The sequence below is a fragment of the Anas platyrhynchos genome, chromosome 13 (assembly GCF_047663525.1).
Source record: "Anas platyrhynchos isolate ZD024472 breed Pekin duck chromosome 13, IASCAAS_PekinDuck_T2T, whole genome shotgun sequence".
Classification (NCBI taxonomy): Eukaryota; Metazoa; Chordata; class Aves; order Anseriformes; family Anatidae; genus Anas; species Anas platyrhynchos.
In genome coordinates this window covers 14749202-14771544 of record NC_092599.1, presented here as the reverse complement: position 1 = coordinate 14771544, position 22343 = coordinate 14749202, and the positions used below count along the sequence as shown (strand labels likewise).

General features: G+C 43.8%; 1 protein-coding gene across 3 annotated transcripts in view; it reads left to right on the top strand.

Annotated features, from left to right (window-relative positions):
* Window positions 1-22343, top strand: part of STAB1 (stabilin 1) — a 57653-nt gene that overhangs the window by 19615 nt on the left and 15695 nt on the right. For all 3 annotated transcript variants that reach the window (XM_027467285.3, XM_027467287.3, XM_027467286.3), the window contains 27 exons: window positions 1269-1331; window positions 2288-2401; window positions 2811-2864; window positions 4225-4305; window positions 4605-4763; window positions 5656-5718; window positions 6991-7092; window positions 8127-8213; window positions 8655-8766; window positions 10159-10342; window positions 10607-10700; window positions 11518-11676; window positions 12568-12663; window positions 13054-13149; window positions 13763-13810; window positions 14695-14825; window positions 15157-15268; window positions 15496-15573; window positions 15932-16033; window positions 16518-16625; window positions 17141-17272; window positions 17425-17553; window positions 18348-18404; window positions 19182-19268; window positions 20367-20562; window positions 20948-21043; window positions 22100-22145. In XM_027467285.3, coding sequence (XP_027323086.2) covers window positions 1269-1331; window positions 2288-2401; window positions 2811-2864; window positions 4225-4305; window positions 4605-4763; window positions 5656-5718; window positions 6991-7092; window positions 8127-8213; window positions 8655-8766; window positions 10159-10342; window positions 10607-10700; window positions 11518-11676; window positions 12568-12663; window positions 13054-13149; window positions 13763-13810; window positions 14695-14825; window positions 15157-15268; window positions 15496-15573; window positions 15932-16033; window positions 16518-16625; window positions 17141-17272; window positions 17425-17553; window positions 18348-18404; window positions 19182-19268; window positions 20367-20562; window positions 20948-21043; window positions 22100-22145 — 2786 coding nt within the window. The remainder of the gene's footprint in view (window positions 1-1268; window positions 1332-2287; window positions 2402-2810; window positions 2865-4224; window positions 4306-4604; window positions 4764-5655; window positions 5719-6990; window positions 7093-8126; window positions 8214-8654; window positions 8767-10158; window positions 10343-10606; window positions 10701-11517; window positions 11677-12567; window positions 12664-13053; window positions 13150-13762; window positions 13811-14694; window positions 14826-15156; window positions 15269-15495; window positions 15574-15931; window positions 16034-16517; window positions 16626-17140; window positions 17273-17424; window positions 17554-18347; window positions 18405-19181; window positions 19269-20366; window positions 20563-20947; window positions 21044-22099; window positions 22146-22343) is intronic.

Below are 22343 nucleotides of genomic sequence, written 5' to 3'. Positions count from 1 at the left end.
GTGTCTGAGATCCAGAGCAGAAGCTGGACTGAGCTCTGTGTTTGTGTGCGTCGGTACCTGCAGGAAAGGGCTTGCAGCTCCTCTGGCCATGAGGCTGATTCAGCAGTCTTTCCTATACCGTTTCCTGTAAACTTTTGATACTCAGCACAACAGTGGCAGTCACAGCACTGTTGGTGTGCATGTTCAAAATGTGCCAGTAGAAAAAAAAATATTTAAGAAAACTGCAAATTTTAATTTTGTACCACGCTCGGGGATCTTTATCCACAGTCCAAGAAGAGTAGGAGGTGTGTGGGTATATCTGGAAGAGGGTGCAGGAGGGATGATGCTGTTGGGGTGCATGGCACAAAAGTACAGCTGTTTTGATCCGTATTGGAGCTGTTTTGGATCAGGATGTGTTCTGAGTAGGAACCAACATGGCCCAACTGCAGTGAAGACTCTGCCAAGACCATAGCCAGCCTTATGCCAGTGAGGCAGAGAGGCAGCTTACTCTGCAATGGCAGGACAGCAAGAGTGCTCCCTGCAGAGTTCGCCTTTCTCTGGACTTCTTCAGCCATTTCCTTCCCTTGTGGTGCTGGCTTTACACTGAAAGCTAGCGATCACAAGAGCTATTTTTGGCAGCGAATCCCTTTATACCCTTGGAAGTAATGTTCTGTGCCTCTGCATGTTCTGCAGGAAGCAATTTGGGAAAAAAAAAAAAAAAAAAAAAAAGCACATTCCTGCAAATAAAGGCCAGATGAGTCCCTTCAGAAACTGTGGTGGCTGCGGGGCCATTTCTCTTGTTACCTTTGTCCTCGTGGGAAGCATGGCAAAAAGGAAAGCTTCTACTTCCAACATGTTTTCAGACGCCCGCATATGGGTTGTATTTTTTCAGCATTGGAGCTCATTTGCAGGTGGCAGAGTGAACTCTTGTCCTCAAAGGCAGAGGGAGACTTGAGATGACAGAGCAGCTCCACTGTTTACCAGCCAAGTTCTGCATGGCTGCAAGTTTAACCTGGAGATGGGAGTAGGAAAACAGAAGGGTGCTAAAGGGCATGGTAACCTAAAAGATTCTTGTTCGTTTGTCGTACATGAGAACAGGCTTGTGCTTAAGCTACTGCAGACTCCCTCCTTGGCCAAAATAAAGGGTTTGAGTCCTTTGGTGCTGATGGCTTTCAAAGACCTGGAGCATGCAATCCCCAAACATTGACTGATCAAAGGCATGTCAGTTTGTGCTCAGACTTTGCTTCAACCCCAGACATTGTATTTTTCCTCTTTGTATCTTCTTGCAGAAAACCATTGGGGAGATCCTTGCTTCAAATGAGATCTTCAGTCGATTTGAAACTATACTGGAGGTAAGCACGTTTGTGTCAGCCCCAGAATGTTTAGCATTGCTGCTTCTGCATGGCATGTTGCTCTTTTTGTGAGAATTTTGAATAATATTTAAATGCAGCTGTCAGTCTTTCTTTCTGGATGCTTTTATCTGAGTCACTTCTTATTTTGTTTATTTTATAAGCAAATGTAACTGAAAGATCAGCACAAGCAGCAAGCATACAAATGTCTTGCCTACTTTCTTCCCCACCTGCCCTACCCATCTCTCTTGGCACAGTTTGTTCTCCAAAGCATTTTTAGTTCTTGAACACTTTTTCAAGAGTTAATATTTCATGCCTTTCCATGCCAAGCTAGACTTAAGCTACCTGTTTTTTTTTGTTTGTTTGTTTTTGTTTTTGTTTTTTTGTTTTCTATTGTTTTGTTTGTTGTTGTTGTTGTTGTTTGTTTGTTTGGTTTTTGCTATAGGTGTCTAAATAAAATAGTCCTCAGGCTATAAACCCATAAAGGCTTCTGCCCAGGCTTCATTTAGTTAATTTTTTTACTAGGGACAGACTGATTTTCCTTTTACCTCCACCAGAGTCATCTGGATCTGCTCTAGCATTGCACCCAACAGTCTTGACCTGCTTGTTTTCAGCTTTGTAGCTGTTAGTTGTTTACAAAATTCATTGTTTAATTGTGGTTATAGGCTCAATTCTCTTTTTCTTCTCTTGGGGCAAAAAGATATTGGTTTAGTCTCTGTATGTGGTGTATTCCAGTGCTCTCTTGTTCACATTAGCTGAACTCGCACCGGTGGCTTCATTGTCCAGCCTTTTTTTATGGCATTATATCTCTGATACTACAAGCTTTGCCATTTGAACACAAAAGCTTTTCAGTAGCTGCACCTTTGGTGGATTGCTTAGAGTTTCCTCTCCCTTTCTAACAGACCCCCCCTCATTAACTCATGCTAGATGCATGGTGAAATCTTTTATTGTTTTTGCAGAACTGTGGCCTGCCTGCAATTCTTGATGGACCTGGCCCCTTTACTGTATTTGTACCCAGCAATGACGGTGTGGATAAATTGAGAGATGGAAGGCTCATTTATCTTTTCACAGAGGTGAGAGCTCATAATACTTTAAGAGGTCCTGAGATGGTGCAGCCTGTTGCACTAGGCTTTGTTGGAATAGCTTGTGCAATGTATGTGATCATTGCTGAAAGATTTCTGGAGTTAACTAAAATATCTTTCTATAAGGCTTTGGGAAAGAAGTGAATGCTGGTGGAACCTGCAATGAGAAATGCATTTAGCCAGATTGTTTATGTCTGGTTTTTGGCTTTTTCCTCCCGCTTGATGTGGGGAAATGAAGTAAGGAAATGAAGTAAATTTATTTTCCAAGTGAAGTCTCTGATGTAATACATTGGCATAGTCATTCATTTATTAAAAGAAAAAGTAATTGCCTCTTCTTGCTCCTGAGCAGTGAAGGGGTACCCAATTATTATGTTATTTTTGTTTTTTTGTTTTTCCTTAGGGCATAAATAAGCTTCAGGAACTTGTGAAACATCATATCTACACTTCAGCAGCGGTAAGGCAGGCAGCTCTAATTCTGGATAATTGGAGTCCTTCAGGCCAGCATATTATCAGCTATGTTGTTTGGCACAGAGGTTGGAGTACCAGTGACTTCAGCTGCTGTTTCTTGGACTGCCCAAGAGAGGAGAGATGTGATTCAGGACCTGATGAGGCAAAACATTTACCATGAAAGTTGTTGCCAAAAGGGACTTCCATCACAAAGCTCTTAGTTTTCTGAGTGTGATGGTGCTCATTAGTCAGATGGCCTTTACAAAGAAAACATTGTCCTGCAGAGTTTGCTGCAGGCAAATTCTCTCTTGGCATCACTTTAATTTGCTAAACAATTAATTAGGAGTGTACCCTAATTATGAATCCTCCCACCCATAGCTTCCCTAACACTGAAAACAGCAACACAGAAGTTACAGCCAGGTGGAGAATTGGTCAAAACTCTCCTGCTCCTTCTCCTGTCTTCTTGGGCTCCATCAGTGGGGTACTGCCAACTCTTGCACCAGCATTTATTTACCTTGTGTGGCAGGGTAAATAAAATTAATGCAGTGCATTAACAAGACTTTTTCCCTTATACAATCAACAAGAGAAATGTTTAAAATTATGCACAGAACCTGTGGGGAAGTGAATACTCAAGCATTATGGTACAATGTCATGTTTTTTGCTAAGAAATATCAATATTATTGCAGTCCTTCATTAAGGAGAAAATGTCAGTCCTTATGATTTTCATAACTACAACAGAGAAAATAAGCAGCACGTTGACAAAACAGCAAAACATAGTTTTTCTTGCAATTGATGAATAACAACATGGCAACAAGCCACACTACTTATTTTAATAGCTTGTTAAACACAAAAGTAAAAATTGTCTTAGTTCTCAGAACTTCTCGCCTGTCAAATCCTTATGTTTAAATTTCTCGTACAGCAGCTGTGGTTTACATTTCTTCTGTCCTTAGAAATAAGCTTATTTAGTAGGTCAAAATGTGTTATCTATTATGCTTCTTGCTCAGCGTTACTTCTTTAATTAATATGTCCTGCAAAATTCCCTGTATTGGCTGTATCAATGAGAGACACTATTAGTGAGACTTAATTTCAGCTGTTCTAGACTGTTTCTTGCACAAGGAATGAAAACAAAGGCCACCACCACAGGCACCGCTGTGTTTGTAGCATTGCAAATGATTCACACAAAGTCCTATATTTCCCTCTGGGCTATTGTGTGTGTTTAATGTATTTCATGAAATGTAAATGTTAAGGTTATTGTCCCCTTTAGAAGGCTTTTTTAGGTGGGGAGGGGGGTTGTGAAAGGACTCTGTAAGCTGTACTGAAATGTCCCTGCTTTTTCACGACATTGCCCCCTCATATGTTTATTTCAGGTGACTGTAGAGAAACTGATAATGATGCCACACATCGTTACTATGGCCAACCAGATACTGACCATCAGCATCAGTGAAGACGTATGTATGGATCAAAACTCAGCTGGGCAAACGTCCTGTGCTAAGTGGAAGTCTGGATATAGTTCTGAACAATGTGGTTTCAGCCCATCTCTGCTTCCTCCTGTGCTTAAAAAATAGACCTAAATGGGGTCACTGAATTATTTTTGCTTCTTATCCAACCTGTGACTCTACTAAGAGGCTTGACTATTTGTGTGGTTGCACTCGATGTTGCATACCATCTGTTTCCTGTGTTGCCTTTATGTAGTTGATACAGTCTAGTGGGCTAAAATACAGATAAATTATTTGTGTTTCTGCATCAGGGAAGAATTCTGATGGATGAATCAGGGATCCCCTTAAACATGAGAAACATCGTGGCATCAAATGGTATTATTCATACCTTGGACGGCATCTTCATCCCTCCTTCGATAATTCCCATTTTGCCTCACAGATGCAATGAGGAACAACATAAAATTGTGACAGTAAGTCACCTTCTCCCATTCTCTTGCTAGCCATTGCTGTAGACCCTACACTCACCTGGAGGAGCAAACGCAAGCTGTGTAAATTACATTTGGGAAATGTGTTCTCTCTGAGATGTGCCCTAATATGAACTTAGGCAGCATCGGCACTGTGATTGTTGCTTCTGCTAGCACTTTGCACTGCTTTGCTGGCAATCAGCTGTTTTCTTGTGGGTCTTTATATTTTCCTTGCATCCATCCTACCTTTGCTTCAGAAAGAAGTTTGCCTTTTCATAAAGCTGTGTATGCCCTTCTTGACACCAGAGTTACTAACTCAGCTGAGAATGCTTTGTTCCTATCACTGTCAGCACTGTTTTCATGTTAGTATGGATGGGAAACAGTTATTCAGCAGCAGGAGCTGCAAATGCTGTATGGTATTCTCACATAAAGAATTTTGTATACCTTATTTTAGGTGTGTGTTCCCCACTTTAATCACTGGTGGGTTTCTGGAAAAGAGGATGAGGTGCTGAATAGGCAAAAGGCACCTGATTTGGAGCAACACAAATAATATCAACTGGCCACAGGGTCTGTTATACCTTGTTGATTTAATGAGGCTGCCACATGGATGCCCAAAGTGTTTTCCAGCATAGCTGTGTCTCTAGTGGCTGATAGACTCACTGAGTGGAGACAGACCCCATCTTAAAGTCAGGTGCAAACATCTCGTGACAAGGGATCCACTTTGTTGAATTGAGAAGCTTACCCCATTTCAGAGTGTGTAACTCCCTCCTAAAAATGTTTCTGATGCATGCTGTGATGTTTTGGATATGTACTGGAAGCAGTAGCTCTGGAGCATTCTTGGCATGGGGAAGGGGTTCTTTTGAGAAGATGAAGTTTTCTGCTCTTCTTTTCTTAACAGGGCTCTTGTGTGGATTGTGAGGCTCTCAACAGCAGTGTTTGCCCACCTGGCAGCAGAGAAATGGTAATTATTTTTGATCATTTACATATTTTCTTCTTTGTATGATGACATAGAAGCACACTGTGACGGTTTCTAACCCAAGACACTTTCAGACAAATACAGGACAGGAAAGGCAAGCAGTAGAGAGGAACAACATGGCTTGCTAGAGGATGCGTATCCACCATGCACTGTGATCCCAGACTGTCGCCCAATAACTACTCTGTGCTATTTCTTATTTTGAAGTCTGTTTGCTGAGTCAATGCAGATAGCTCTGATTCAGTCTGTGCTAAATGAAATTGTAGGCTTGCAGTTTTTAGTACCTTTACTCTGCCTCAGGCAGGGCTTTCCTCCTCACGCACTGGGTCTCCCAGCTCCTCCAAATTGCTAGAATCAAACCCAATCCCACTCATCCCATCCAGTAACACCACTGCTTATGTCATGGCCAGGGAATTGCAACTAGCTCTATGCGCTGCAGAGGGCTGAGAAACAATTTGTTCTTGGCCTGTGCTCGCTGTTAATTCAGAATGAGCAGAACTAGCTGAAGGCGGAATAAGGAGGAGGCAGCACACTGGTGTTTGAGTTAACCCATGCTGGGTTTAGCAGTACAGCAATTTTCAGGAAACCCCTGTGTGAAGACCAGGCCCAAGACATTGTTTGGGAAAAACAGAGAGGTGTTCATGACTGTTAACTGTTGGGTGTCTTCTGAGGGATCTGAGTTTCAGAACTTGCTGATGCTGTCTCAGCATGAATGTCTGAAGCGGAGCTCTGCAAAATCACTAGTCAGTTGTTTTCCTCACTGATTGAGGCAGGTGTGGACAGAATCATCTTGTGCCCAATTCTGCCTCTGTATAACTACATGACAGGTCACTGGGTATTGTTCCAGAAATCATCTGCAGTCCTTTCCCTTCCCACTCTCTGTCTCACTTCCTTCCTTTCTCTTTTCCCCTACCCTCTTTCTTACCCTCTATTTCTCTCCCACTTCCACCCTGTCTCTCCCTTCCATCTCCCTCCTTTCATCCTCTCTCCCCAACCTCTCCCCCTTCTACTGTCTCCCTTATCATAGATACTACTATAAGAACAAAAGGGCAGCACCTTGGCTCAGGCTTGCAGACTGGGAGTGAGAGGAAGCCACCACGTGCCTTCTTTCACGATAGGCATGCTGTAGCAGTATCTTGTTCACCTTGGCTCCTTTTTGAACTTCCTCAGCTCAGAGATAGGCATAAATTGCTCTCTGCAGCAGAAAGAGAGGGTCACTGTGCTGATGTAACAAAACAGAGCTGACTTGTGTTTCTACAGGAATCAGCACTGTTCCCAAAAGAATGTGTCTATATCCATGATCCACAAGGCCTGAATGTCCTGAAGAAGGGATGTGCCAGGTACTGCAATCAAACTGTCATGGTGAGTGCGATGGGAAAACACGTTCTTTTGAAAGGAGCTCAGCTTTGCTCTTCCCGATTCATCGAGGAGACCTCTGACTCCTTGAACTGAGATGGCAACAATAGAAAAGCTGCCCCATGCAAGGGGGGCCCATCAGATGAGCTGGCTACCTGACCTCTCTTTGGTTAACACAGAGAAGAAAACACAGTACCAACCCGCTGCAAATATTAGAAAGCAGCTCAGTTAAACCCAAACACGATACATAAATGCAATAAAACACAGCAGTTGTGACTAGCCAAGCTGGAGGAAGCTGAGAGATGAATGGTGTAGCGTTCGGTGTGTCATGTTTTCTGAGACAGCCCTGTTTTTATCACGTCTCCCAACGGAAGCAGAGTACAATGAAAGTGCCATAAGCTGTGAAGTGATTGCATCTTGTTTATGAAACATTGTCAAATGGTTTGGAAAAGTTGTTCTTACCCAGTTTACAGACCTCACATCAGGAGTCTGCAGCTCCTGAGCTGTCCCAGTGCCAACTATATAGAATGATTTGTGAGTGTCTTGTTAAATAGCAGCTGGATGTCTGTCCTGTCATTGTTCTTCTATTGGTTGGTTGTGACAAGGCCTGTGATCCAGGACTGATACATCCCTCCAGAAAAGCAGAAGTCCTCAGCAAGGATAAAGGAGGATCAAGTGAGCCAAGATTATTAATGAACTCAAAACTCAGAGAAAGCACAGACCCTATTTGCCTAAGTCACAGAAAGAACAGAAAATAGTGGTTTATGTTGACAAGAATTAGCTGCAAGCAGAAAGACAGGTATTGTTGGAAAATAATTTAATAAATTAAGTCCAATTTTATGTTTGGACTTCATGATCTTAAAGGTCTTTTCCAACCTAAATGATTCTATGATTCTAAGCATGGGTGTCTAAGTGACTATTTCAGCCTTGTCCATGGCCACAGGAAGGAGGACATAGATTTCAGAATTGTGAGAGCAGGACAACTCCAGGCAATTCATGTTAAGTCACTTGGTAATTTAATGATTCTGCTTTTCTTTCAGAAACCTGGGTGCTGCAAAGGATTCTTTGGTCCAGACTGCATACCGTGCCCAGGGGGATATTCCAGTCCATGCTATGGCCGGGGAAATGTAAGTACATGTATGAAGGATCATGCTGTGTTACAACGAGCACTTGAGTCAGGGTGGTTAGGGAGTGTAGTTAGCTTATTTATTTTTTAATGGCAAGGTAGGACATTTTTTCTTTATGGTAACAGTTGCTCTAGATAAGCATAATTCAGCCTTTGTGCTGCAGGGTAAAGTGCAAAGTGGTGGCCACAGAATATCCAAGGGAAATGGAGTGTACTCATCAGTGTTTTCCGTCTTCAGCTCTAATGTGAATCATGTCATAGCTTTCGCAGACAGCGTTGACTGGGGGTTGGGGGGGGGGGGGATTTTTTTACCACCACTGCTCTTCAAAGTCCTGTTTTTTACTGCAGCTGTCAAAAGTGTTTTTGATAGATATGAAAGCCTTGGTTTTGCCTTGGTTCGCTTAGTTTCAATGACTTTGGCTTTCTTTTTGTTTCCTTCCAGTGCAGCGATGGCATAGAAGGGAATGGCAACTGCCACTGCTTTGAAGGCTTCAAAGGAGTAGCCTGCCACATCTGTTCAAACCCAAACAAACATGGCGAGAACTGTGATGAAGGTTGGTAATTTGGAAGTAGAGTCTAGAGAAAAATGTGGAGCAAAGCTATAGTGCATGTTCAGGTACCCTGGATTCCCTGCTGGCAAGACCTCATCATGAAAGAAGTGATGGAAATGTTAGGAATGTTTTAACAATTCGTGTCCATAAAGAACAGTCCTGTCTGCCTCTGGGTCCTGCACTGGCAATTTAATTCTTGAACCACAGATGCAGTGTGTCCCAGTCTCCCCCTCATTCTAGTCAATTTATCAAGTCTTCAGAAAATACTCCTCAAATTTGTGAACCTGTTTGCCTTTGTTATTCCGGACTTCTATTTCTAACAGTTACAGCCTTTTTTTTTGTCTTCTTCAAGATTAACTTAACACTGCTATAGGTGTGACTGTCCCTGTGAATGGCTGGTGAGGAATGTTTTAATAAGAAAGCTGTTTGTGTTTGTATGAAGTCTTTGATGTCTGGGGGTTTCAGAACAACTGATAACAACTAGTGACTCTTATGGGATACTATGCAAGCCTCTGATATCTGGCCAGGTGGCCAAGAGATTAAGAAGAAGAAAAAAAAAGGAGGTGAAGGAGGGCTAGGAGACAAGACCTGCAGGGGATGCTGTGTAAACTCGACACAGTGCCAAGGAAGTACAAAGGGGAAGGACAAGAAAAAAACTTGGAGAGGAAGACTACGAGCCTTCAGCATGAAAGACCCCTAGAGACCCCCAGAGGGAACCACCGGAGATTGATACGCATGCTCCAGTAGGAGGGACTAGACCCCGGAAGCTAATTATAATAACCTATTATTTTTAGAAGTAGTAATGAATATGTATTAGTCTAGGAGCATAAAAATCAGCTACTTGATGTAACTGGTGTGCGTCCTGGTGGAGCGGAGACTCCCGGTGCACCCAGCGCTGTTTGCTTACCTCTATTCTTTTAATAATTCCTATTTTTTAATTTAATCCTCTTTTGAAGACTGAGCCATTTCTAACAGAAATGTCATCACAGGTGACAAACAGCGTGGCTGATATGACAGTGGTAATGCAGGTCTTAGAAACATTGGCCAAATTTGTGTGTGGAACTTCCAAGCAAATCTCTCCTCCTTAGAAAGAAAAGACATTTTCCTTTCCCAGTTGACAAGGACCTTGTGCTTGATGGCCTAAATTTGAGCCTATCTTTAGAGCTCATAAAACTCTTGGACCCAGGCAGTCAGAGGATCGGTTCCCTGGCCAGGTTTTGAGGTGGGGTGGATGTGTCTCAGCAGACATCCCTCTGTCAAGAACAAATGGGATGATGATTTGATGTCATGAGAGATTTTTCAGATGCCTAACTTTCTTTCACAATGTGACTACTGTGGTGAGTTCTGGACTTTTGGCAGTTACTGTTCTTTCTCCATGTGAAAATTCTTTGACAGATTGTGGCTGCGTCCATGGTGTCTGTGACAACAGGCCTGGCAGCGGGGGTGTGTGTCAGTCCTGGTCCTGTAAGGAAGGTTTTACTGGGAAATTCTGTGACAAGACATCCAGGAACTGTGGCCCAAGCGGGTTGTCCCAGTACTGCCACCAGAATGCTGTTTGCAGCCTCAATGACACAGCAAGGTCAGTCTTTCTGGCATACAGATTTGGGTGGGCACATTGTCCTCATATAGTCACACAACGGCTGTGAGGCTGCCAGCCCTGTAACTGTGCATGTCTCCCTGTGTGCCTGTTGCACAGCGTTGTTCAAGCCATGCAGCCAGCTCGCTGCACTAGAGATTAAGTCAGGTTCTTGCTTGCTTGAGAGCTCAAAATATCTTTTTGCTCTCTGCTGTATTTCAGAATAGTCTGTACTACCTGTGTGCCTTCTGTGCTTATGTTTTTAAGGTGCATCTGCATGGATGGATATGAAGGGGATGGGTTTTCCTGTCAGCCCATTGACCTGTGCAGTCAGCCAGAACGAGGAGGCTGTTCTCAGAATGTAAGTGGGATTGGACTATCGAAACATGGAGAAGCAACATCTATCAATCAAAGCAGGACAGTTGCAGATTTGTTGGGCACTGGTGTCGTGCCTCTTTCCCAGTCTGTAAGGTGGGATGGAACAGCAGGTACCTAAACACAGACATCATAAGGAGGTCAGTTATTTGCTTGGTACCAAAATGTGACACCCTGCGGAAGGTTTGGCTGGTTTGTCCAGATATTTTAGCAGCCACAGAGATTAGCTGCACAGACTTTTGTTTTGTATTCATTTTCCCCTCAAGATCTTCTTACGTGTTGTAGCTTGTCTGTGAGCTCCAACTCATATTTCTAGTAGCCAACAACAAATGGTCAGACCTCATCATGATTTAGATCCGCCAGTGAGAGGAATGCACTGGGCTATGTAGAAGGGAATAGGATGGCACTAAGTACAAAGGTCTTTGCTGAAAGAGATCTACCTCCATGATTGATTCCCAGCCTACGTGCCCAGGCAGAAGAAGATTGTGCTTATCCTGCCTAGGGAATACTACTTCTGTAATGGAAGAGCTTTACTGAATGGCAGGGAATGCCCTGTGAGTTCTCAGCCACCTTAGACACAGGTATCCACCTCTCTGAAAACACTGAATGTTTCCAGAATCACTTTACTATGATATTATCTAGAATTTTTCTGAAGAAGATGCTTCCAGTCCCTGCACCCAGTGCTGGGATCAAAAATGGTCATTCAGAAACTCTTCTCTGACTGATGAAAGAGACTTGTATCTGTATTTGTACTGCACTATCTGCTCTCTGCTGAGTGTAATGCTTTTGTCTCCCTTCTGCAGGCCCTGTGCATCAGTACAGGCCCTGGCAATGCCACCTGCCAGTGTAACGTGGGCTGGACTGGGGATGGGAAGGCCTGTGTGTCTATAGACAACTGCATGCTGGAGAGCAGAGGGAACTGTCACATCAATGCTGACTGCATTTATATCGGCCCCGGTCAGGTATGGGCTATACTAAGTAGTCTGGTGGTAGACTTACATTTCCTAAGCTGCTCTGAAATGATCTGGGATTGCTGGAGGTAGAACCTGGGCTGGTCAGCAGCAAAACCTGATTGTTGGCTGCCAGATACACTGGCTCATGCTATAGCCACACAGGGTACTCGTGTGTGGTGAGAGGCATGGGTATGTTTGAGGCTGCTACACTACTCGGAAACCTTTGTGTAGCAAAGGGAAGAGCCCTGCTCCATAACAAGGCACTGGTTGCTGTGTCCACCTTGTTCTCAGATCACAGCATTGTCTCTGGGCAGTGCTAAAATGTACAGAAAATCACATGCAGCTATTCAGATAGTCAATGGGGGAAGACAGGCCAAGACTGGGACATCCTGAGACTGGAGGAAGGCATGTGGGAGGGGTGGCTTCTCAAGGTGCTTCTTCTCCCCACTGAGCAAAGGGAGCTCTGGGCAATGGGCTGAGGAAAGGTGCCAGATCTTCAGCAGAATTTAGTGAGGTAGGTGGCATGTGCAAGTGCTCTTTTAGCTATCATATAAGCAGGAAGTTTTGAAATCACCCCCCCTTCTCTTTCTGTTGTTCACAAAGTCTGTGTCATTCTCGGAAAAGCTGGAAATAGAGATGGAAACTATTATTCTCAAGTTACCCTCACACAGGCAAGCAGAGCAAGGGATCAGTGCTCTTGAGTAACCCAGCAGCATGTGTGTTGTGATAGAGAATGATGCCCTGCTAAGGAAGTACCTCTGCATTTTCATGTCTTGAGGAACCAGGAGAAAACTTAGGAAAGTCAATTAAGAATAGATTTTAGATCTTTAGGTCTTTTTCTGGGTAGTAAATGAGGATACTCTGATAGGTCTTTAAAATTGAAATGCCTCTTTCCTGCAGAGCAAATGTGTCTGCAAGAGGGGTTATGCTGGCGATGGCCACAATTGCGATGCAATCAACCCATGCCTCATGGACAACGGCGGCTGCCACGACATGGTGAGTAGCTAAAGAGCTGTCCAAGGCACTGTGGCAGTGAGGGTTCCTCTGCTCCCTGTCACAAGTTTTTCAGCCATGGCATCAAGAGAATCACAAGGATTTGGTTTGCATTGGCCTACTGGCACACCACTGAGGTGTTGTAAAGGTTTAGTCTCTGATCTATGGAGGCAGATCCTCTGATTTTTCATGAATGCACACAACCCAAAGCCATCATCTAGGCCTTGCTGCACAAGGTATAAATTCAATGGCACTATAAACACAACAGGAAGAAGGGGTTTGTGTGCGCCTCTGTAGCCTGGGCCATAAGAGGTCAGAATTTGATTCTTAGGTAGGTGTAACACTGCATTACCTGTGTTCACTCTCTAATTTCTCCTTTCCTTGTACTTGCAGGCTACGTGTGTACCTCTTGGAGGAGGGGAGAGGTCCTGCACCTGCCCTCAAGGCTATGTGGGGGATGGCATGACATGCTATGGAGATGTTCTAAAAGTGAGTGAAAAGCAAATGTCTGAGGTCTTTTGGAGATCAGGGAGAAATGTCTCTGTTCTCACTTCCCATTTCTCTGTTACTCGAGCTGACTCCTCTCAGCACAGCACGTGTTTGCCCAAGACCACAGAGACAGAACAGTGCCAAGAACCGGTGTCTTCAATAAATCATTGACAGTCATTTCTAAGCTGCTCCACCCCTGTCTGCCCTGTGCAATAAGACATCTTTCATTTGTTATTTGGAAAGTTTTTCAGGTCAAAGCTAGGTTGGCCCATTTTCTGACATTAGAATTATTATAGACCATTGTGGATTCAATCACTGTCTCTGGTAAACACAAGCAATTTCAGATGAATTGAAAGGAATTTATTTATTTAGGTATATATATATTTAATGTCTGGAATATATATTCTTTAATGGCTAGAGTTTGGTATTGGGAGTGACCATCCCTCCACATGACACAAGGTGCCTTTGAAGTTTGTGAAGGGAGAAAGGAATTCCTAAGTCATTATTGCTGGATCTAATATTGCAAAGGGCTCCTGTCCCCCACCCCAGGTCTCCCAGTCCCACAGCTCCGGTGCTCATTGGAGGTTACCCTTCTGTTGTTTCTATTTTGAAGGAGCTGGCTGGGAGTTCCCACTTTGCAGGCTTCTATGACTGGGTTAAGGTAAGAATGGCCATGGCATGTCCACATGAGTAAGTACTGTAGAAGTGAAGTCACTGTGAACACTGCTGTTAAAGGAAGAGCAACAGCATTTATCTTTTTCATTAGAGAAAAACAAAGCAACAGCTAAGGTGAATCAGAAAGAGTAGTAGCATGTAGAAAAGCTCTGGAGTTTGTGATGGAGTAAGGGTCATCAGTGTGTTTGAGGGACTAGTTTATAGCACAAGAGGAAGCTGTGACTGTAACACACATGATTTAGTTGTATCTTCTGTAATTCCTGGCTGTAGGAAAGTAATACAGAAGGAAAAGAAAAAGGGGTAACATAATAATAGCTATTTTTGAAAATGATTGCTATTTCAAAAATAGCAATCTTTGAAAAATTAGACTATATGTTTGTTCCTTTCCTTCTTATGGGCTCCCTGTTCCTAGCTTGGCTGCAAGAGACACTGCAGGCTGCAGCAAGTCTGTGGAAACACACAATGAAGCATGCCATCTCACTGAGCCTTAGTTTACCTGTCCTGCTGTGTATATTGCTTTTGCTAGGAGTAATTTTGGTCCCTTCCCCAAAACTGATGTTGTGTGTTGTTTGTTTATGGATTTGACTGAATGGATTTGAAGATTAATTTAATTTAAGCAGAGCTTAAAGCAGCAGATTTTTCATTGGCAAGCACATGTCAGCTGTTTTGGCCAAACCACTTGTGGCATTTTTTGATTGCCAACAGCACTTACTTATTTCACACGTGCAGGAAAGCCTGCTGTGTGCACACTGCCATTCTGCATGTCCCTGACATGGGACTGCAAAAGCAGGATGACTCTTGGTTATATTTTACGGAGTAGATATGGCACTGGCATGTCTTATTTGTTCATCTTTGTGCTTTGGACAACAGAAATCTCTCTTCAGCATCCCAGCAGGAACCAATGTCACTGTCCTGGTGCCATCAGAGGAAGCTATCAACAGCTTGAACAAGAGTGAGAAAGATTTCTGGCTGACCCCCAGCACGCTGCCGGTTTTAGTCAGGTATGAGGAGATTCCTCTCTTTGCTTTAGTATGCCAGACAACAGTAACAAAGCTATGAGTTGGATTTCTGGTCGTACATGCCCAATAAGGAGATATCTTGAAATAAATATAGAAGCAAGGTTAAATATGTAGCAGCCAAAGAATATAGTAGGCATTTGAAACATAACAGAGCTCAGGCAATTGGAAGTGTATTTATTTTTCATATATGTGCATTCTCTCCACACGCTTAGTGACTTTAGCGAATGTGTGAATGTTAGGTGATATGATCTTATCTCCCTGTTATTACAACTAGTACCAGAACCTTTTCTTTACCTGCCTTTTTTCTCTTCAGGGCCCACTTTCTTGAAGGTATCTTCACTGGTGAAAAGCTCAAAAAGTACGACAAGCCAGAATTACCCACCCTCAACCCACAGACCAGATGGCAGATAAACACCAAGAGTGGTGTAAGAATTTTTTATATAATGCACATGTGTCAGCGTCAAATTAAACTGCTCAAGAGCTGCTATATCTAGTGGGAAATCTGGATGTGATGCTGGTGCCTTCAAGCTCAGGAATCTTTTAAGAATTGTACCCAGATTAATCATGTGCAGCCTTGAACAAATCATATGTCTGGTTTGCATATGCCTGGTGATTTCTGATGTTTCTGCTTCTCCCTCTTATGCTTTTGCAGGTATTAACCATTCAAAATGCAAGTATTGTCGTCAGCGACATCCCTGCCAGCAATGGCATTATTCATGTCCTCAGTAAGGTATGTCAATACTGGGAAATACAGTCATAGCAATGAGGTTGTGTTGCAGCATCCGTGATGGAGACAACAAGTAATGTATACCTGGGCAGTTAGAAAGAGCTATAATGACAAAAATACGCTTGATTATCACAAAGTCCTGACAGATGTTCCTGTGCACTAGTGTTTTATGTTTAAAGTATTCGTCTCTGGGACAAGTAAGAGGGAAGTTCCTCTTCTCTTGGCTGATAGATGAGTTAAGACTATTGCAGAATTGTGCTAAATGGTACCATTTCTACTTGCTTTTCTTGCAAGCAGGGTGGGAGTAATTTCCCCCACTGTCTCTTGCCTGAGCTTGCTGATGAGCTTGCTTTATCTGCAGGTTTTGTTGCCACCTTTAGGAGATATCCCACCGAGCCCTCCAGGTCTGCAGAAACAGCTCGATACAGTTTCCTCATTCAGCACATTCAAGGATTTGTTACACGTAAGCATCTGATGTGGGTTCTGTTGTGGCTGTCAGAACTTTCTTTGTGCAATTGCCCAGTTTACCTGTTGTAGGTGGGACTAAACCTGAACCACCTGCTGAGAAAAGAGAAACCATCTATTTCCTGCCATTCCAGTGTGATCTTCTAAGAAAGGTCCTTTGAATAGCCAAAGGATCACATACCTATGTCATGTTATTACAATGGAAGATGTCCTGTTTGTTGCAGGCACTCACATGCTTGTACAGGCAGAGAAACCTAGAGGAAAAGGAAGGCTTGTTCGTAATCAAGGAACTGCACTTAGGTCAACCCAGGGAGCAAGTGATTAGACACGTGTGACTGAGTGGAAATTGTATATTCAGTTTTCAAGCATTTCCCCTAGTGCTATTGCTATTTTAATTGATTTCATATGCAGTTTAGTTTTAGTAAGTACAAGTGTAATTGCTAATGTTAATGTTTGGACATTTTTTATTTTTTTTTTTTTAGCAATACCAGCTCATTGGAAAAATTGAATCCAGTGAAAAATATACAGTTTTTGTTCCTGGAAATAATTCCATTGAGGAGTACTGCCAGGCTCACAATGTGACACAATTGGTAAGCTCACTGTTTGCTTACAGTCTGAATACATATTGCAGTAATTGCAGGGACACGTATACTGTCAGATCAGAAACTTGAGCTGAGAAGATCTGAGGAGGAGCATATGTGATGCTAAAAGCTAGGAGAAGTGGCAGAGAGAAATGAGAGGGTTTCCTGGGATGCTGCAATGGGAACTGAAAAGTCTATTTGGACACCAAATGCAAATTTCTGAGTAGATTTGTGTGTGATGGATAGCACAAGATCTTCTTCCTGTCTAGCCATGGCATATATGTGGTATTTTTGAACCTTTTGAAAAGCTCCAAAAACCTTTATGGCTTCATCCAGTGATGGTAACTAGGTGTGATCAGTGCTATTGTGATAGGGAGTTACTAGTCTCTGTGGGCTAAAGTAGCTAGTAGAGACTGCCTGGTAACTATTCTTGTGACATACAATTCCAGACTGAATTGTAGTCTAGGAAGTCAGACGAGTCCTAACATTTTATTTATTTGTTTGTTTTTTTATTGTGGATTTAGGACAATGAGACAGTGCAGTACCATGTTATATTGGGAGAGAAGCTCTTGCCTACGGATTTGAGAAGTGGAATCCATAAAAATAGCATGCTAGGGCTCTCCTACTGGTTAATGTTTTATCAAAACAGCACCCAGGTAAGAATGGTAGATTGTTCTTCCATTGATAAACCATTATCCGTTTTGTACACCTTTTCAGTGTACTGACTGTGGCTATCTAACAGCCATCAAGCAATCCATGCAAAAGGAGTTGAAGGTCATCATCTCAGCCTTTTCCTTCTCCTTTGCAGAAGTTTGTCAATGATATTCCTTTGGATGGAAAATTCTTTGAGACGAAGAATGGCGTGTTGATTGGGGTTTCACAGGTCCTCCAGATACGGAAGAATCGTTGCACAGCCAATACCACAACCATACAAAAGGTATTGATGATTACCAGTTTGCTGAACACCATTCCACAGGGTTTCTCTGCCTCCTGAACCAAACCAATGAATAGCAGAAGACCTACATCATCTCTTCCACACGGATGAGACCGTGTCTTGGGGTCTGACTCCAGCTAATCCTCATATGAAATGGAATCTGGCACCTCGTGTCCTCAGACTCTTTACTTGTGAATTCAGGAGATCTGCAGCTCCTGTGCAGATCACGTTCAGTTTGCTTGCTGGCTCTCTGCCACAGCACCAGTCACAGGGCAGGCTGGTGCAGGGACTGCCAAGCTGTGGAAGGAGAATCCAACCCAAAACTTGAATAACATGACCACAAGCTCCCCTACAAACTGTGTGGGAGTCATGGCCAAAGTCCAGCCCCCACACATTTTGTGGCTCTTGGCTATCTGAAGGGTCAGACTGAGGCAGGCCTGCCCCATTACAGATCAGAAAAAATGTTTGTGCCTTGCATGGAGGAACTCCAGGCCTGCAGAAAGCCCTTCCCCAGCTCCGGAGAGATATAACGATCTCCTCTGGTTAGTTTTGTGGTACAGTCTCATCACCAGCATGGAGAAATAAGACTTTGTATGGAGCTTCTGGTAGCATCCAGGAGCTGAGGGACATGCACTGTGATTTTTATTCTTTGGTCTTTTGAGCCATGGAGATAAATGCATCTTTGTCTTTGTCCCAGCCAGCACCCTGTACAGCACCATTTGTAATTCAAGACTAGTGTCTTGGTGTGACGTGGGTAGAGGGCACACATGTGACTTGTCCTGTTCTCTGTGCCCTAGTCAAGATGCGGCAAGTGTGAGAAGGGGATCAAGTGTCCTCCTGGATCAGTTCTTGTGGTGAGTCTTTGATTCATGTGGCATCTCAGACTTCACAGACTTTGCTTTGATGTCCCATCACAGCTCTAGAGATGTCATCTCGTTACCTGAAAAAATATGCTGTTGAGTCCTCTGTGACTCGTTCACTAACAAGGTTTGTAAGCGAAAGCAGAAACCAAGGGAGGTTTGTGCAGGCAAAACATAAATGTGAACCATGAAGATCTTAACAGAGTTGGCGTGAGGCTTTTGCCTGCATTTCAGGAGCCCTTTAGAGCATCTGATGTGAGGACTTTCCCCCATTAGGGGAGGAAACTAGATTTCTTTTTTGATCTCTCACTCCTTAGACATTATCATCGAGAATAGGGGTGCCAACAGCAGTTTTCTAGCCCAGACCATGAGTACGTTCACAAAGGTGGGCTGGCAAAGCCTGCAGCTTGTTTGTGAGTGAGTGACAAATGTTTCCAGAAGAAAACAATGAAACTCTTCATCTCTGTGCTGGATATGAATTGCCTAGCAGCCACATCTGGTTTTGTAGGCTTCATTACTTTACTCTATGTCCAAAAAATGCCAATTGCTTTTTCTTAGCTGACATGTATACCACAGATTTGACGGGTAACGAAATCGGCTGTGTGGGGTCACCTCACACCAGGCCTAGTGATGCCTCATTGCTTTCAGCTCTGGGACATCTGGATATTTAGGGCAGTTCCTGTAGGACAAAAAGAATTATTCCTCTGTTAGGCAAGAACACTGCCATATTGTAGTATCTTCTATCTGTATCTGTGTTAATTATATTTGCAGGAATTTCCAGGAAGCAAGAACCTCGCTCACTGTAAATTGCGCTCTGGGGATACAGGCTGCCATTTCACCTGTGCAAAAGTTTCTCTGGTAAGAAAAACATTTGTCTTGGATTCATTTTGACAAAAGCAAGATGGGTGTTAGAAATACAGCCATGGAAATACAGCCTGTGCTGTCATCCTGGCTGAATCTGTGCCATTGCGTAGCTGAGAATGGGCTTGTCTGGAGTTGCTCTCCATCCTGGAGATAGAAGGCACTGGAGAAAAATCAAACCTGCGGAAATGTCTGCACGGTGATGGATTGTGGTCTGCAGCACTGGGATTGTTGCTTTGGGCTTTGTTGTACAGAGGAAGAGAAGGAGCTGAATGTTTGTGGTCAGGTTTCCTAAGGAAATGAGGCATGAATGATGGTATTTTGCTTGTGCATGTGCCTTTCTGAGTAACTGATGAATAACTGGGAGCCAAACCAAAGGGAGGAACAGGTCTCACAGTCATTGTGCCCCCACCAGTTCTCTGAAAGCATGTGGCTGGGAGAAAACTCTTCCCATGTAAACATGTAAAACATGTAAAAACATGTAAAACAAAGAGGAAATGGTAAAAGAAAGGCTTGTGTGAATTTGACCCCTTCTATGTATAGAATCGTCTCCCTGGAAAGTTTGGTGGGAATGGAAGATTGAGAAGGGAGAGAGGCAGCTGGACAAACTGTACCCACAGGCAGAGCTTCAGTCAGCCCAGCCCTCCCTGGGCACTCCTTCCTCCCCACTGGACGATGTTCCTCTTCATCCGTATTGTCCACCTTGGTCCCATCATGGTTGCCTCCCTCTGTGGGTGAATGCAGAGAGAAAGGAGAGCAGTGAAATCAGGCTTCTGAACTGACCTGCTTTCTGGCGGAAGCTCTTTCTGCCCAACAGAGGATCTCACTGGTGGGACACACTAGGAGATAAGCTGGACGGGCACAGGACTGAACATTTGTTACTAAATGAAGAGCTCAAGTGGCTACACAGACCTTTATGCAAGGCTCTTTCTCACTCCATCCCACCTGCAGACATCTAGTCCCTTCATGAGTTGCCAAAAATGAAGTCTGTCACATAGTTAAAGGAGTAGAGTAGCTTCCAGGAGTAGAGTTGCTTTTGCTATCTCCTCTGTGCTGCACAAGATGGCTCACCCCGGCCTGTTCTTGGTTCCACAGAGATCTGTCTGCTGCCCTGGCTACTACGGACACATGTGTGAGATGTGCCCAGGGAAGCCAGGCCAGTGGTGCTCCGGGAACGGGGAGTGCCAGGATGGCATCGAGGGCAGCGGAGAGTGCCGGTGCCTGGAAGGTTTCCACGGAACTGCCTGTGAAATGTGTGAAGTGGGCCGATACGGAGCCGACTGCAAATCAGGTGACAGCGATGGCTATTGCAGCTTGTGCCCAGCGTGCTGCTCACGAGGGAGAAAAGCAGCCCCAGGACCCCTGAGACAGGCTAACAGCTGGTGGGCCACCAAGGGAAGGGTGGTGGGAGGGAGTGCTGGTGGTCAGCCCCATTTTCATCCTCAGTGTGACTGACTGCTGTGCTGCTCATCCTGATGTCACCCAAACTATAGAAAGTTGGGGTGGTCTATTCATGGGCTTTGGGCCTGATGGTGAGGTAACAAGAGCTGATACTCCCGTAACATTTTCTTTATGGCTGCTAGGATTAGGAATAGGACACAGTGAAGTGGAAGTGAGACTCTGCTTGTGAGGCCTGTTTGGTTTGCCAGTGATGAGCATTTATTCTTCCCCTGCAGAATGTGCCTGTGACAACGGCATATGTAATGATGGACTGCAAGGCGACGGGAGCTGCGACTGTTTCCCTGGGTGGAAAGGCCCGACCTGCCAGGAAAGTACGCAAATGTGAAGGGGCTTGTGGTGTAATAGCAGTGGTTTTGGTGGAGGAATCTGAGTGATCCTCTTTAGCTGCTGGAGCAAATCTGCATTAGCTGAGCAAGGTGGCCACAGTTGCATGTACTTGCATCCCTCAGAAAGCTTATCAGACTGTCCTGACTCATTCTTGCACATGAGCCACATTTGTGATGTGACTTCCCCAACAGCACATGAGCCGTGGAGTTATTTGAGTGAAACTAACCTAGGAAAAATCGTATCATCTTGTTCCATCTCCACTGAGATTTGAGGCACTTCAAGAACAGCCCTTAACCTTGGGAGAGAAATTGAAGCTCCCAACCAGACTGGGTTGACCACAACTCCTATTACTTGCCTAAGAAGGTGGCAGGACTTGATTTGAAGCCTCCAAAGTGCTCCAGTGTGTCTGCTGGATTGCTTTTTCTGCTCCCAGATACATTGATTTAGGTGAACTCAGGCTACATCCTGCACTTCTCAATGAATCTGTAGTAGTATGTCAAAAATATTTGTTTCTGGGATTTGGGATCATGATTACCATTGGGGTGGGAGGGAACATGAGTTCTAAATCCTTTGAGATTGTAAAAGTTTGCATCCAAAAACTGAGTTTGTAGCGACATTAGATGTTTTAGGGGCATTTAGAAATGGAAATTGAATGGAGCTGTCCTATTGGTCTAAATGTAAAATATAATACAAGTTGAATGGGGCCCTGAATATCTGAAATAAGAAGGTTTCAGTCCCTGCTTCATTCCTAGCAGTGTGGAGGCCACATGGATAGGTTCAAATTGAACCATTAGCTCAGAAAGAGAACATCAGAAAATCAAATTCACTCCTTTGTACAACACCAGAACATAATGCCATGAGGGTTTTCCTGCTGCCATGAAGGACACGAGGGTCATCATAAGTGCTGGTGTGCTGTCATCAGTCTGGGCAACAGCATGGCAGTGGGGCTGTTTGGAGGGACCTTTACTCTAGATGGTAAAAGTGTCCACAGTAAGCACTGTACTGAAAATGCCAGGTCATTTTTGTGTTTTCTGTTGCAGGAATCAAGACTGACTTATGCAATAACACTTGCCATCAAATGGCCAAGTAAGTACAGCTGAGGAGCTGGATCATTCTTAGAAAGCCACTTGTTTATGCTTTACATAGAGTGATTCTGTGTTTAGGGCTTCACAGAGTGCTGTTGGCTGTACCTGCTCATTAATGGTGCATAAAAATCAGTTTCATCTTGGAAATATTTTTAGTCATAAAGCCCATCTACTTTCCCTTAAGATTTTGTTTGTTCAA